This window comes from Prosopis cineraria, unplaced genomic scaffold (genome assembly GCF_029017545.1).
Source record: "Prosopis cineraria cultivar Desert tree isolate PC_DT_omini unplaced genomic scaffold, ASM2901754v1 PC3, whole genome shotgun sequence".
NCBI classification, from domain to species: Eukaryota; Viridiplantae; Streptophyta; class Magnoliopsida; order Fabales; family Fabaceae; genus Prosopis; species Prosopis cineraria.
The window spans coordinates 7,024,355-7,040,578 of record NW_026555334.1 but is presented as its reverse complement, the minus strand read 5'-3'; the positions used below and the strand labels follow the sequence as shown (position 1 = coordinate 7,040,578).

The 16,224-nt window shown below is 33.0% G+C and overlaps 2 protein-coding genes across 4 annotated transcripts; one reads left to right on the top strand and one right to left on the bottom strand.

The window, feature by feature from the left end:
- The first annotated feature begins 2,475 nt into the window (after positions 1-2,475).
- On the top strand, positions 2,476-7,776 carry LOC129307177 (serine/threonine-protein kinase SRK2A-like). Of its 2 annotated transcripts, none has more exons than XM_054948062.1 (9): positions 2,476-2,905; positions 3,150-3,224; positions 3,330-3,431; positions 4,103-4,156; positions 4,272-4,364; positions 4,450-4,542; positions 5,791-5,895; positions 5,979-6,077; positions 7,195-7,776. In XM_054948062.1, the coding sequence occupies exons 1-9, from the start codon at positions 2,786-2,788 to the stop codon at positions 7,516-7,518; spliced, it is 1,065 nt and encodes a 354-aa protein (XP_054804037.1). In that variant the 5' UTR covers positions 2,476-2,785; the 3' UTR covers positions 7,519-7,776. The 2 variants fall into 2 exon arrangements, with proteins under 2 accessions (XP_054804037.1, XP_054804038.1); XM_054948063.1 differs by having other exon boundaries at positions 2,839-2,905; positions 3,322-3,431.
- A 1,018-nt stretch (positions 7,777-8,794) lies between these two features.
- On the bottom strand, positions 8,795-15,138 carry LOC129307176 (thiamine biosynthetic bifunctional enzyme TH1, chloroplastic). 2 transcript variants are annotated; one of them, XM_054948059.1, is made up of 10 exons: positions 15,001-15,138; positions 14,183-14,497; positions 13,811-13,885; positions 13,373-13,448; positions 13,213-13,288; positions 12,908-13,042; positions 12,272-12,336; positions 12,018-12,145; positions 10,951-11,210; positions 8,795-9,643 (listed from the first exon to the last, which is right to left on the bottom strand). In XM_054948059.1, exons 1-10 carry the CDS (start codon positions 15,040-15,042, stop codon positions 9,112-9,114), a joined length of 1,704 nt encoding a protein of 567 aa, XP_054804034.1. In that variant the 5' UTR covers positions 15,043-15,138; the 3' UTR covers positions 8,795-9,111. The 2 variants fall into 2 exon arrangements, with proteins under 2 accessions (XP_054804034.1, XP_054804036.1); XM_054948061.1 differs by having other exon boundaries at positions 10,951-11,207.
- Positions 15,139-16,224: the final 1,086 nt, after the last annotated feature.

Here is a 16,224-nt window from a genome sequence, read left to right as displayed (position 1 = left end):
AAAATGATTTTAAAGTTTTAAAGAAAATAATATAAAATAAAAAAATCAATACCCACTAATGTTATATCATTTTAATCCAATATAAATACATATATTTATTTTATAATTTATAACTTTAGAGTGTATGTGTATTCCATACATATTTATTGCATGGTTGTTCTTTTTTCTTCATTTATCAAGGATTACTAGATATATATAAATTTGTAGTTCAGAAATATACATTAAAATAAAAAAAAATAGAATCTATTCAATCTATTTATTCATCAGTTTTGCCGATTGTCAAACTTAACAATTTTTGTTATGATAGATGAAACTTGGAATCAATTCCAAATTTAATTAGTTAAACCAACTACTTTAATACAATTCTAAGAACATCAATTATGACTCTCACATATTATGTTATATGTAAATGAATTATGGGTAAAAATATTCATAAAGTACTATACCATAATATAATTTTACCTATCAATTGTTTTTTGAATTAGAAGACTATAGTCAAAATTGTGTACAAAAATAAAAGATGAGGTCTAATCAAATAACAAAAGATTGTTATACCCATTGGGCAGGTCGTTAAAAAATCCACCTATCAATTTTAAAAATGATGCAACAATTTTAAATTTATAACAAAGCCATACATTATTTAATGTTGACTATGAATATTAAAAATAATGCAATTTTATTTGGTCCGAAGAACAAACATGAAAGCATATGTGTTTAAATCAGTCCTAGCTGACAACAACTCTATGGACATCTTTTTATTTTGCCATATTTCACAATCACATAAGCACATTTCGACAAAAAACCTATTTGGATGACATTAGATGTGTCAACTCCAATGTATCCCCCAAAAACAAAAAAAAAACAAAAGAAAAAACAAAGAAGTGTCAAGCCATATGTTAATTGTTACAAAAAAATAAAAATGTTGTGCTTAGAGTTTCTACTAGTTAGTACAAATCTACGCACATGTATTTTCACGTCTCTACTTTGGGTTCAATAAATTTTAATCTTTCCAACATTCATTATTAATTTTGCCAACGTGTAACTCTGTAATGGATTAAAAATTTTTACATCATTTTGAAGATTAATAGGCTAAATTACACCATAATGAAGTAATTTATATTCTGGTAAAAAAAATTAATTTATAAATATTTGTGCTCTTAACTTATTACACATAATACATATGTAGAAGGTTTGGTATTCATTACAAATTGGATATTTTTATACTGTTTTTTTTCTATTATTGATAGGTAAAATTGCTATGTAATGTAATTTAGAATGTATGTAGCTCTTTGCATATAATACTTTACGGGGATTTTTCCTTTCATCTGATATATAATTTATACAAGATTATATGAATAATTAACTATATAAAATGGAAAAAATTTAAAGTTAAAATATACAAAACTACCTTCAACTAAAATAGTTGCACATAACCCTTTATTTTTAAAAGTTTAAAATTAACTTTCTAACCTTTTATTTTTTCACCACAATATCCTCTATTATTATTTTTTAGTTGTCTTATTAATAAAAATTGATATGGCATCCAATGGAAGCCAATACTAACAAAAAAATATGGATAAAATTTTATAAAGCTATTATTAGCTTATATTAGATATACATAAACTATTATATGCCAATTTTTAATATGACCTGATAATTTCTTTTAGTAAGATAATTAAAAAATAACAATAAGGGAGTCTCTATGGGGAAAAAAAGATTAGAAAGATTAATTTTAAACTTTTAAACATAAAAAAAGTTATATACAATAGATTCAAAATTTAAAAGAATTTTATATATTCTTTTAAGTTAAAGTACACTTTTAATCCTTAAATTTTATATAAAATTTTAATTTAATCATTTAATTTTGTAAAATATTTTTTAACCTTTAATCTTAATATCATTAGTTTTAAATAATTATTTTTGTCAATCACTGTTATTTTAAAAAAATTAAATTTAATATATTAATATTTAAAATTTCAATGTAAAGATTTGTTGGTATAAAATTAACCGTGTTAGGGTTAAATAATTAAAAAAATTCTTTATAAAATTAAGAGATTAAAATAAATAGTTGTGTAAAATTAAAGATTAAAATATATATTTTAATCTATTCTTTTAAAAAAAAATCAACTGTAAAAGACTAACTAATTCTGCATGCCTAAGAAATTGTATAGTTATACATGTTAAATATATTTATTGATATTGATATTATATGCCCTTTCCAAAATTTTGAATCCTCTGGCTACTTTTTATCCTGAATCGATCAAAGAATTTCCAGTCACTATCATTCTCTTGTCCAGTGAGATATTCTTTCTTCTCTAAATTCTTTTTAACTTTTATTCTTTATTCTTATTTTTTAAATGATAATTAATTCTCATGCCAAAATAATAATTAATTCATTTAATAATTTGTCTCTTTCTTTCTTTTATTCACATTCTACTGCAAAATATGCTCCATCAGCGAGCGTTAAAGTTGTTTTCATTCTCATTCCCTCGATTGAATAAATCAACCAAGTTTCACCATCGAATTCCACACACGTTTCCTTGCTTGCTTGCCTTCGAAACTCTCCCAAATTTACCCCCCCCTCTTTTTTTAATTTTGTTGGCCTCTACTGTACCTTGTTTTCATTTCCCATTTGAGATTTTTCATTTTTGTTCTTCTCTTATTCGCGCTTTCTGATCTTGTTTGTTGTTTTGGAATCGGAATTTTCTTTTGTATCTATCTCCTGTACAAATCAGCGTAAGAATCCAGGGTGTTAATTAGGAGGAGGCGAGAAGAAGAAAGAGGGATGGAGAAGTACGAGCTAGTGAAGGACATAGGATCTGGAAATTTCGGGGTGGCAAAGCTGATGCGAAACAAAGAGACCAAGGAGCTTGTTGCGATGAAATACATTGAACGAGGTCACAGGGTACGTACAATTTCTATACTTAAATTGAATTGTTCAGTTGATATGCGAGACCTCTGAAGAATGACGTTGTTTTTTTTTTTTTTTCCCTCTTCAATTTTCAGTCCAGTAGTCATATTAGCACAAGTTAACGTCATACATGCATGTCATCATGTGATTATATCTTTTTTGTTACGCATTTCTATGCGCTCTTGTCTCTGCCCATGTGCATTGATTTTATTTGTTTATTTTAATTGATATATTTTAGATCGATGCGAATGTAGCCAGGGAAATCATAAACCATAGATCTCTCTGCCATCCGAACATAATTCGGTTCAAGGAGGTCAGTACCTTTGTGTGGTAGTGCCTGCATATCTTTTTTTGGCTTGAGTATTAGCTCGACTGCTATTATTTTCAGGCTCTCTAACATGTGATTTCAGTTTTGCAGGTGTTTTTGACTCCAACACATCTTGTAATAGTCATGGAGTATGCAGCTGGTGGAGAGCTTTTTGATCGAATTTGCGCTGCTGGAAGATTCAGTGAAGATGAGGTTTTTCGTTTTTTTATTAAATTATAAATAACTAAGAATTTAATGTGGAGCTCCAGTTTATAAATAATAGTTTTCCATTGTTTTATGAGTGAATGCAGCCTGAACAATAAGTGCAAGAGAATATCTGACTGTTTGGCAAATTTAAAATCCCCTGAATCATGCATCCTTGGTTAGCTTTTAGGTCGAACTTGTTTGGCATGAAATATAACAATTAGTTCTGCTTTTTTAATTGGTTTTGAACCAAAATTGCCTGAAAATTTTCAGTTTGCCAACAGCCTGTGGAATTTAATATTGTATTTAGTATTAAAGAATCCAACTGAGAATCTTAGGATGTTATTTAAGATGGCACGCTAGCATTAACCTTTAAAATTACCAAGGGTAAATGATATATGTGTGCATCTGTGTATGTGTGTGAAACTTCTATAAAATCAAAATGGTATCTAATCTCAAAGAAATGCATTTTGAAGTAGTCAAGGTAGCAAAATTTAACTATTAAACGGGAAGGCTTAATTAGAACTTGAGCTTTATGGAGAGCCATTTCTTGCTTGTTGTTGATGCCTACATGACAACGACTAGCTGATTATCGTTTACCCCGTCTTTCTAATAGCAATCAGATGCAAGAAGAATTATTATTTGTTTCTTTTTCATATTGTATGCTTGAAATATTTCAGGCTAGATATTTCTTCCAGCAGCTCATCTCAGGAGTTAGCTACTGCCATTCATTGGTAAAAGATTTATTAAATTGAGGATGGTTTATGCGTATCAGAGTGTGTCAAGTATTCTGTTTCTTTTCCCATATCTCTTTGGTAATTTGTCTACATGATCATCCTTGTTTCGCAGCAAATCTGCCACCGAGACCTGAAGCTGGAGAATACTTTATTGGATGGAAGCCCTGCTCCACGTCTGAAAATTTGTGATTTTGGTTATTCTAAGGTTTAATATGGCTTGATATTAACGCAGAATGCTCTTGAGGTGTAATTGACAAAGACCACTTCTGATCAGATTTTATTTTTTCTAGTCATCCCTACTTCATTCAAGGCCAAAGTCGACTGTGGGTACTCCAGCCTATATTGCACCAGAGGTTCTCTCACGTAGAGAATATGATGGAAAGGTATCTAGTTTTTGTTATGCAAAAGATTTAGATCGTGACATAGAGCTTTAATATACCTGCGTGGCTCATGCACTCATCCAAACATGCTTAACATTTCTCTTATAAATATAAGTAGGAATATGATGGATAATAGCAATTTCTTTTGTCCAAAGATTATGTCCCTGTTGCTGTCATCATGAAAGGAAAGAAAATAGTTATTTATAATGTTATTTTATAAGTAGGCACTATCTAGCCTTTTCATGTCAAGAAATTAGAGTCCTTGAGGTATTGTGCTTGTGCATGTAAATTTGCTTTAGACATTAAAATAAAATGGTGCACTCACTTTTTGACCACTTGAAACTGTCTTTTATGATGTTTTTAATACTTCTTATGCTCCCAATTCATCAAGAGATTGTCTCTGCCCCATATCTTTCATCCTTTCCATCTTTTGTGGCTTGTGTATAGCCTAGTAAACTGAATGAAACATATGAAAAGCTTATATTTTGCTGAAAGTCCCATTGTAAAGTACTAGAAAGAAAAAGGCTGTTGGTTGTAACTTGTAGTCTCCTTTTTTAACATGTTTACTCATTCGTAAGGTTTTGACATAGTGGAAAGAAGTTTGATAAGTATGATGCTGTCATTGCTGAAATCAATGTGCAATCTAAGTTTCTTGTATTTGAATAACATTATTATTATTATTTTGAATGGAAATATGGAAACTATCATTAGATCAAAGTGGCAAACTTACAAATCAAAACAAAAGGCCTGCTATCCTTCTGCACCTATGGAGTGTTCTTAGGTGGAGAATGATCAAAGGTACAAAAAATGGCGTTACTATTGTGAGCTAATCTAGAAATTCTCCTAGCCTCTAAACTATTCGCTTTGTTTGTGCAATGCTCATTAAATTTATGTTATTTACTGGAGCATAGGTGCCTAATAGTGAATCCTTGCGATATTCAGATGTTCTCATGAAATTTAGCCAGACGAAGGAGAGTGCTTTTATTTTGGTTTTATATGATTGTTATGATTTCCTTGTAACCTTTTGACCTGATCGCATGACTTCCACTGTTTGCTTTATAGTCAGTTGTCCATGTTTGACATAGGAAAAGGTGGACATTTATTTTTATTAGTATAACTGGGGAGAGTCATATTACTTATGATGTTGGCAATGATGATTGATGTCTCTCTCTATCCATGCATGAACTTAATTGGCCCTGGAAGGAGTAAATCTTGCTTGATTAGCTTCTTCTATTCTGCTTGAATGTTCAGTTGGCTGATGTATGGTCCTGTGGAGTAACTCTTTATGTGATGCTGGTGGGAGCATACCCATTTGAGGACCCAGAAGACCCTAAGAACTTCAGAAAAACCATAAATGTAATTTTTCATTTATTTTTACCAAATATATTAATAGGATTAATTAATGTCTACTCGTTCTGATTCCCTATATTCTTATCCAGCGGATTATGTCTGTTCAATACAAGATCCCAGAATATGTTCACATATCTCAAGACTGTAAGCATCTGCTATCACGCATTTTTGTTGCAAATCCAACTAAGGTATGCATATATGCTATGCTTTTGAGCAGTCTTACAGTATTATTTATTTAATATGTGAATCTCTAGCTAGGGCATTTGGAAATACGTGATATCTCTTTTAGTATTTTCATGATCGTAGTTACTTATGGTTGACTTGGTCATTTTCTTCTCTAGGGTAAATTACTCCCACCTCCTGGTTGTTTCCTTAAATTAACACTTATCTTCCCTCTGTTTTGAGAGCCTACAATAAATCTTCTTCGTACATGAGAGTTTTGTGAGAAAATAAGAAAATCCAGGTAGTTTGCTAACACCTCAATATGCTTTTTCACATGTGACAGAAAATTTTTGTAATTATTTGCTGCCAGTTTTTTCAATAAAAATTTAAATGGACGTTACTTGCTGCTCAACATTCCATTATAAGGTCTTCAAAAATAGTTCCACTACATGTGATGTAGGACAACATCAATATTAGAGGAAAACTGGAAAAGGAGGTAGGAGATGGAGGGAAATGTTGAAAAAATAAAGGGAAGGAGGAAAGAAAGTCAAGTGAATTTTTTCAACGATCAACTTTAGGAAACAATCGGAAGTCATAACCATAATGACCAATGACTTTATATAAAACTCAAAAGATAATTCCTAATATTTAAAAATAAAAGGTAATATTATATTTCAATTCTAATAAAAAATAGTTATACCTATTCTATAAAAAAAAATAGTTATGCCTATTAATAAATTAAACAAAGTAACTAAGACATAAGATTTTGCCAATACAAGTTGATTCAGTTGATAAAAGACCTGCTACTATTCCACAAAGACGGGTTCATGTGTGGGGGACCTTCTTGTTGCTTTGGTGAAATCCAACTCACTTAATCCATTTTTTATTAAAAAAAATATAAAACAGTTCCTAATCTTAATCCTTATTAAAAACATTATGTCTTTATATTTATTATTAGTTCCTAATTTATAAATAATTAATAATATCTTTCCTTCACCAAACAAAAAAATATCTTTCCTATTCTCTTCCCGTTTTTCATTAACATGTTTTTATTAGAGGAAAGGTTTGTCCTTCCATAATTCCATTACCAGTGAACTGCTGCAAATAGCATGTTTTGCAAACCATATCACAATTGTGTTGCAGAGAATAAGCATGAAAGAAATCAAGTCCCACCCATGGTTCTCAAAGAACCTGCCGAGGGAATTGACAGAAACTGCCCAAGACGTCTACTACAAGAAGGAAAACCCAACATTTTCTCTTCAGAGTGCAGAAGACATTATGAAAATTGTTGAAGAGGCCAAAACTCCACCCTCGGATTCAAAGTCAGTTGGAGAGTTTGGCTGGGGAGAGGAAGGAGAAGGAGAAGGAGAAGACAAAACAAATTATGAGGCAAATGGTGAGGAAGAAGATGAGTGTGAAAAGAGGGTCAAGGAGGCACAGGCTAGCGACGATGTTAATGTAAGCTAAAAATATATGCAAAGATTTTAGATAGTTCATTTGATTTTTTTTTTTTTTATTTCCATTGCTCCTGGATAACTTGGAAGTAAGCTGAGGGTACTCTCCTCTGTACAAAATTTCGTTTTCTGCATAGGACCCATAGTTGAATAAATGAGTGTAAATTTTTCGTGTTGTAGAAGGTTCTGATTTGTAGCATCATGTTGCAAACCAGGCTGATTTTGTGACATGTTGGATGTGAAAATAAAAATGGAGGCGTGTTTCATTGTTTCTCTCTCCTGTTGTCTGACCTTTCTTTCTCTTGTCATGGACTTGCAATAATGGTGTGTGATACCTGGTTTCCTTTGGTTTTGTTTAGGGAACATTTGGTATTTAGGGTTATAAAGTTTGTTTTATGGACGAGAATATCTTTCATGCTCATATGCTCACAATGTTATTGAAAATATATAGTTACTTTGGGAATGATGACGACAAGAATATAATAAATATTGCATATATTAGTATTTTGTATAATGAGAAGACATTTTTTTTCCCCACTGAAGGTGAAAATATAACTTGGTAACAGAAAATTATGTTTTAGAAAATATAAATTTGCAACAATTTTTTATTATGTACTGATATTCTCTTATTAGAGATAATTTTGTTTGGAACACTATCAAGCATTAAATGTCAAACACTTCTCCAAGCTAACAAAATGTGAAAAAATAAAATTGAAAAAATAATTAATATTTCATCATTTTATGTAAAGTAACTGATAAAAAGCTCTATTAAATTCCTTCCAAAACATGAGTTGTACGTTAGACCACAAGTAGCTTATTTCAATTTTAATTCAACTATCATCAACATTGGAGCTAATTTGATGATCTTACATATTAATTACTTTTACATAAAAAGGTTAACCATTAATTAGTTTTTTTTTTTTCAAAATCACTTCTATCTGTATTTTTTAAAAGAAACGCACGCTTTTAAATAAGAGTAAACTTAAAAAGTTATTTTATTTTTAAACTATCTTGATGATTTAACTCTCGCTCCTAGGCTCTCCAGTGAAATAATTAAAAATACCTCATATTTTGAATTAGAGAAAGTATACTATTAACTTAGGGAATCAATGACATTTTTTTTATATATCTTCTTATTGGAAGAAATCATGTTTGAGTTATAGTTAGATATTAAATATAGGCACCTTTTTCAATGACAATTCAAACTTTAGTTCATTTCCTCTAGACCTATTAGTTGGTAATACCCCTCTACAATATGTTTCAATATAAAAGAGGATTAAGTACCATGGTTCAACAACACACAAGGACAATTCCTTTCACCAACAAAGCCATAAAAAGAAGCTCCCAGCAATTCTGGAATTATTGACAATAAAGGCCAACTAGAAAAATCGCCAAATATTGTTTTGTTTTGCTGAGCATTGAGCACTGCATAAATACTCAACTTCAATAGAATTCTGTCCAAAGAATCTGCCGGTACATGTTTCCGATAATGGTGAAAGTAACTAAAATTCTCACCTAATCATTCGTCCATCCAAAGTCTGAGCACAGATTGTATGCCTCAATCTGCATTCTGCAAGCACTACACTCATGTTTTAAGAACTCGTGCTCATTTCTTCAGTAACACTGCCTCAGTTAATAGGGTATGCAAATTTCTGGTTTCTGTCAGAATGCACTCTCTATCGAATAGAGCTGAAACAACAGCAACACCCTTCAAATTTGGCATGCCGATTCCCATTACAGTTCGCGCATTGGATGGTCCGATGCCACCAATTGCAACCACCGGCAGTTTAGAAGCCAGGCATACTTCTTTTAAACCATCTATACCTATGATGCCATTTTTTTCCTTGGTAGTTGTGGGATACACACCACCACTACCAATGTAATCAGCACCATCAATCCATGCTTGTCGGGCTTGCTCTGGTGTCTTGCATGATACTCCAATTATCTTTTCAGGACCAAGAAGAGTTCGAGCAACATGTGCAGGCAAGTCAGACTGACCAAGATGAACACCATCAGCATCACAAGCAAGTGCCACATCGATACGATCATTTATAAGTAAAGGTACCCCATAGAAACGGCATATTTTGAGGCATGCTTTGGCAGCATCCAAGAACTCTCGTGTTTCAGTATGCTTTTCCCTGTAGAAGAATTAGCAATGTACTATGAGATATAACTTTATTCTGACCAATCAAGGTTTCTTTCTTAGGAGATATACATGCAATGATCAAACATGGATCACGCACAAGACAATTCAATGAGAGTGACTCAACAGGCACGTTAATGTAACTTGGGATGTCAGGCAAACATTCATCTCAACCTTTTTAAGTTGGTAAAGCAAAGCCAGAAGTACTACTCAGAATATTATGAAGTTCTTCCTACTAAAGTAAGCGTTGGAGATCAAATTAAGGGATCATGGATGAATGCTTGCCATTGGAGGGTAGCCTCATGGTCCATGGATGCTTGGGATACTGAAGCAATATCCATAGTCGAGTGAGACAAAGCTAGATAGCCAGGCAATTAGGTTAAGTGATGCAGGGACTAAAGCATGCAAATAATAAGAGGGCTAGGTGAGTTAGTATTTTTCGCAGAAATGCTATGATCCACTAGGGAGAAACTCTGGAATTCCCCATAAGCAAAGAAAAAAGAAACTAGGGTAATGTTTCCAACAGAAACTGTAAGTCATAACCTAGGTTTCACAGAGTGTAGAGCCTTTTATTGACACAATAAAAACTCGACAGACAAGACAACTAAACAATCTTCCAGATCCTTGCAGAATGAGACTATAATTAATTGCGTTCCACAGAAGTCTTAATACCCTTATTGATGCAGAGTAAGTGTTCGGGGATATGGTTGTTAGCTGAATGAGATCAATAAATGGTGCTTCACAAAAATCAAACAATTAGTGAAACTTAATTATCACACATGTGAGCTTGTCTACATGATATACAATTCAACAGTACCAAGTAGATGATGATGCTTAAGGACTCTTGACTGGAAACATGTAATGTGAATCACAGAGGGAGGGAAGGAAAAAGAGAAGATAAAAGGACAAAACTATGGATAAGGTAGAAGAAAGTTGGAAATACATGGACAAGTGACTAAGAAAAAAGAATAAATTCAAGTTCAACTAATCAGACCCGAAATTACATCCATATGGGGAGGGACAGGCGGAAAAAGGGAGATATTTGGTCATAATTCACAAATCCATGAAAAAAGAAAAGGACATTTCCCAGTGAGTTATACTCATATTGTTACCAGATCTTTAGGATAGTTGACTGGGGCATATTAAGCCATAGACAATGACATCTGCTACAAATTACAGAATGGAAGGAACATGGATTCCTGTATCATAGTTACTAACCGACTCAAAGCAAAGCACATTTTCATTAAAAAAGAAAGAAAGAAAGAAAGAACAAAAGCAGATTAGAAGCATTATAAAACAAACCTTAATTGAACAATGGTAGTGCCCCCTTCTACAGCAGCTTTAACAGCATCAGAAGTGGAGCGGCCCCACTTTCTATTCATGCCTGAATCTGTTACCGCATATAACAGTAAGTCATTTGGATTGAACTTATCCTGTCTGCAAGAACTCTGACTGATATTTTTAAGCGCAAGAAAATGATCAAAAGGGCCTTGGGCTCCGTTTCCAATCACAATGTCTTTGCTGTAATCCAAGGCAGTCTCAATAAAATGTTTAGCTGCCTGCTACAACCGAAGAGGAAGAAAGGAGAACTTCAGGGATTTTCCTATATTCAAACATCTAATTGCCCCAGCACAGGGGAGGATAAATTGCTTAGGCCTCATCAAAGAAACATGCATCATTCTTCATCTATATCGCTTGAAATTGAATGAGTTGGAGACAGAATTTCCTAGAAACTTAAAGGCTGGGTTCCACAGTATTCACAGTACAGTTTTCATAAAAGGCTAAAGGCACAATGCCACTAGCTGAATTGGTGGATGAGAATTATACTGGCTTCCAATTTCCTACGTTGTAAAACATACTAACCTGGAACTAAATTATAAAGGATACTGTTTTTAAACATACATCAAGGTGAAGCCATAGAAGAAAAACGGTCAGTTCTCAGCTGGTAATCATTGATTCTAAGATATCCATCCCCATCCCCATCCCCAAAGCATACTCACATTCAACATGCAAGTACAGAAGAAAAAAATTTGTAAACCAATCACATGTTGAAAAGGTAAAGTGCATTGTTACAATTATGCTCATGAAAACAGAAGTAAGTTTTGTAAACTCAAGGATTGTTTAAAAGTCAACTCAAATGCAAAATATAAATATGAACTGGTTTAGTCACTAAGATCATGTGCAGACATAAATAAAATGCCAATAAGTCAAACAACCAGAATATTCAAATAGAGGATCTCTAGATATAAGGGTGAACAACAACAACAACAACAACAACAAGCCTTTATCCCACTAGGTGGGGTCGGCTACATGGATTGCAAGACGCCATTGTGCTCTATCATTTATTGAACAGAGACAGCCAAACTGACCCTAACAGCTTCCAGCACTGAGGAACCTTTTGCCAGCTCTGCAGCTATGCATGATGCCAAAGAACAGCCAGTACCATGAGTATTGCGAGTATTCACACGTGAAGAACAGAGCTCATAGAACCCCTCACCTGCAAAACTCAAGACCTAGAAATGGAGTTCATTTGAAACATGGATTTGGCATACATTTTTAAATGGGAGAAAAAAAGTTAAAGGATGAAGGTTGCTGCATGTCATATTAAAGACTTCAATCTTACCATCAAATAATACATCAATGGCATCTGATGAATTGGGTAGGTCACCACCTTTGACAAGTACGTTCCTGAAAGTGAGAATAAATTATTTGCCAAAACACACAATCTTAAATTAGAGTACCCTAGATTTATATTCAGCACCTCTGTCACTGACAGATGTGTCTAGACATAATTGTCTAGACATCTTAAGTGATTGTCAAGAAGCCAAACCCCTTTACATACACAACACTAGAAACTTAAGCTAGAGTAAAGTAATTGCAGGGTGTCATGCTTTTGGCAAACAAATCAACAAACTACCCTATGCTACATGCTGTAATTCATGCTCTCATGAAAACTTTCAGTGAGCAGACTAATAAAGCAATTCATTGTTATGGATTTGTTTTACCAGTACTATGCCACTAGCTAATTTATTTCTTCAATTTCACATTTTTTGTGAAACATAAAATAATGCTTTGTTAGTTACATGCATTATATCTCGTAAAGCTCAACCTTTACCAAGCAAATGGTTTGGTGTCAGTAGTCTACCACTCATGAAGCAGAACTCTATGTAAGAAGTAACATATATCCAAACGTATCTCAAAGCATAGGTATTTGACCATTCATGACATGTGAAAGATGAATGCCATTGCAGCAACTAACCTAGGACCCATATCATGTATTAATTTTGCAGCAGCACGCATATCAGAAACTGATCTCACTGGCATGCCACCAAGTAAGACTGATGCCTCTTTGATATTTGGGGTCACAATGTTGGCCAAGGGAAGAAGTTCCTCCCTAAAATATAAAACCAATAACAAGCTCAATTAATTTCCAACCATTTTAATTAAACTCGCAACAAATATAGAAACAAGAGTTTTTATCCATTTTTCAGATATCATTGAAAGATTATGCATACTTCAAGCCATATGGATGCTTATTAAAAGTTCAGGATCAGCAAAACTAACCTAAATCCAGCTAGAACAGATGGACCAGCAAGTACATCTCCACTAGTTGATACCATGACAGGATCAACAACCAGAGCTGCCTTCAGCAATAGAACTAAATCAATCAGAAGCAACTACAGTACAATAATAACATGATAGCAATTTCTGTAAAAGTGAATACCTTTAACAGGAAATTCCCCAAGACTGCGACAAAGAACCTTCACTATGCCAGGAGATGGCAGCATGCCTGTTTTGACCTAGGCACATCACATGTTTAGTTTAGGAGGAAAAATAAAGTAGCAATTGCAGTAGCCAGTACTTCAAGGCATGTCAAGGAGAAACCACAACACAGAATAAACTTATTTATTTCAATTTCACACAATTACCAGAATATAATCAACCCACGCAAGTTATATTTGAAGACAACCTTTTATTCTACTTCATTCTTGGAATACCACCGTTTACATGCAGGTATGGACATCTACCCCCCCCCCCACACACAAAAAAAAAAAAAACACTTTTGTTTTTTAGTTCCTTGTGCAGTCAACTACATCCTATGAGATCACAACCACCCAAATACTTGAAAGAAGCAGCAGCAGCAGTCACTATTTTGACTTACCACATCGACATCCATATCAGAGAGCACAGACTTCAGCTGCTCAGCCACAAAATCCTCAGGCACGATGTCCACCCCCTAACAATTTTCATATATTTAGGATGACATTATCAAAAAAGAAATTAAGTGTCAGCTTCACTGTGAGATTTGACTAATATAAAACTAAAAGTTAGCTGCTGTTCATCTTGAGAAGAATCTTAAACCAAGACAACTTACTGCTTATGTAGCCCAATAAAAATATTTAGCTCAATAATTACGTTCCAATTAACTTTATCATACAATGTGTGAATTGTGAATTAAATTCTTGCCTTTTCTTCTTTAACTTTCTCGGAAATGAACTTAGAAAAATTGATGAAATTAATATGAAATTTCAACCTGGACTCCAACAGTATTCTGTGCAGTGACAGCAGTGATCACAGTAGAACAGTACACCCGCCTAGCAGCGCAAGCCTTTAGATCTGCTTGAATACCAGCACCGCCCCCAGAATCAGAGCCAGCAACGGTCAGTACATGAGGAACTTTCATTTCTGGTTTCTGCACTGTTATTGAAGATCTACGTGTTTGCACGTTCAAAACCATCTTCCTTGAATTCTTCTGATTAGTTTTTAAATTCTGAAACAGGAAGCTTGAGCTCCTAATTTGTTTAAACACTTGGGGAGCAAGCTTAATCGGATTTGGCTTGCGACAGCTCTAGGGAAGGAGAAAAAGGGAAAGATAAGTCTCAGCACACAAGGATAACGGGATAAAGAACAGAAAGAGAGAAAAAGCAAGCATGCTCAACAGAAAAATCGTGACATACAAAATAGAACTAGATGCTTCAGTCTTCAGCATTGAAACTATGCACCGTCTAGTCCAGAAAAAGGAAATGCTCACATGGTGCTAATATTAATTCATGAAAATCATAGTGACTTTTTTTACAACTGGCTTATGTCACAATCGACGTTTTCCTCTCATCAACCAGCTATGAATCTTAAATGTCTTTCCATTTACATTAAAGGCAAAAGAAAAACAAACAAATTGACAGTTCGTCCTCCTTGACTGATATCAAACTACACACACACACACACGAGTTCAGCATCAGAATACGGGCAACTAAACCGGAGGTTGATACAGTTTTCTGGGTTCCTATGTGGGATAACGTTGCGTGATTTTCTGAGGAACCAAACAACTGAAAATGAAGAGAGGAGGCGTACCTGGGAATGGAAGTGGGAGGGAAGGGGCTGAGCATAGGCCATAAATTTCCGACGGAAACGGCTGAGGCGGTGAGGCTATTCAGTTTCTGACCAAGATGAAGTTTGACCGCCGATCTCGCCGCACTATGTGACCATCTGATCATGAATAATATTTTTATGAAGTTAAAGAAGCTTTTCATGTTAATCCTTAATTAATCATTAATTAATCACTCACGCCTCAACATTTGGCATTTAGGGTATATTTAAGACCATAAGATGGAATGGAACATAAAGATGATTAATAGAATGGAATGAAGTGGGGCTGAGTAAAATAGAATAAAATATTTTATTTTTATAGAACGGCATAGTTTATTGTTTGTGAGTTTAATTAAATGAATGAATGATATTAATTAATAATTAGATATTATTTAAGAATTATTATAAAATTAATATATTTAAACTTTTTTTATTTCATCTCCTGTACCATGGAAAACCTAAACAAATTATTAGCTCCTATCCAAATTAATCTAAACCCTTGCCATGTAAAATTATTATCAATAATCGCTTTACAAGTATCATGTGAATAACTTTTAACATAGTTATTTAACTTGATTGTATATTTTATTATTCAAACTTGTAATCTCAAAACTAACTCAACTCAAACTTGTAATCTCAAAACTAACTCAACTCATGAAAAAATGAAAGGAGGTGAGAGGAGTGAGAGTAATTCTATGATAATATTATTGATATCATATCTTAATAATATAATATTAATTTAATAAAAATTTATTAAATAGAATATATTGTTATTTTTTTGGAAAAATAGTGGGGTTTGTTCTAATTTTTTATAAGAAAAATATTAATAAAAATTTTTTGACTAGACTTATTTTGAATCAAACGCTCTAAATTTTTAAAATATCACTACAGTCTAGGAACCGTAATTTGATATTAATTTTTTGAAAGAAATGGCAAAATTACTTCTCATTTAAATTGATATCAAAACTATCATACTTCGCTTGTTTATTTACTTGTGAAATGTTGTTTATTGCCCAATTTCACTTGATGTTTTTCCAAATGTTTAAATTATTTTAAGACAACTTGTTGGTTTCTATACTATATGTTGTTCATTTACTCATCAATTGTTATTCATTGCATTACTTTTACTTGATTTCATTTCAAATATTTAAATCATCTTAAGATGACTTTTTTATTCATATATTGTATATTATTTATTTACTTATAGAA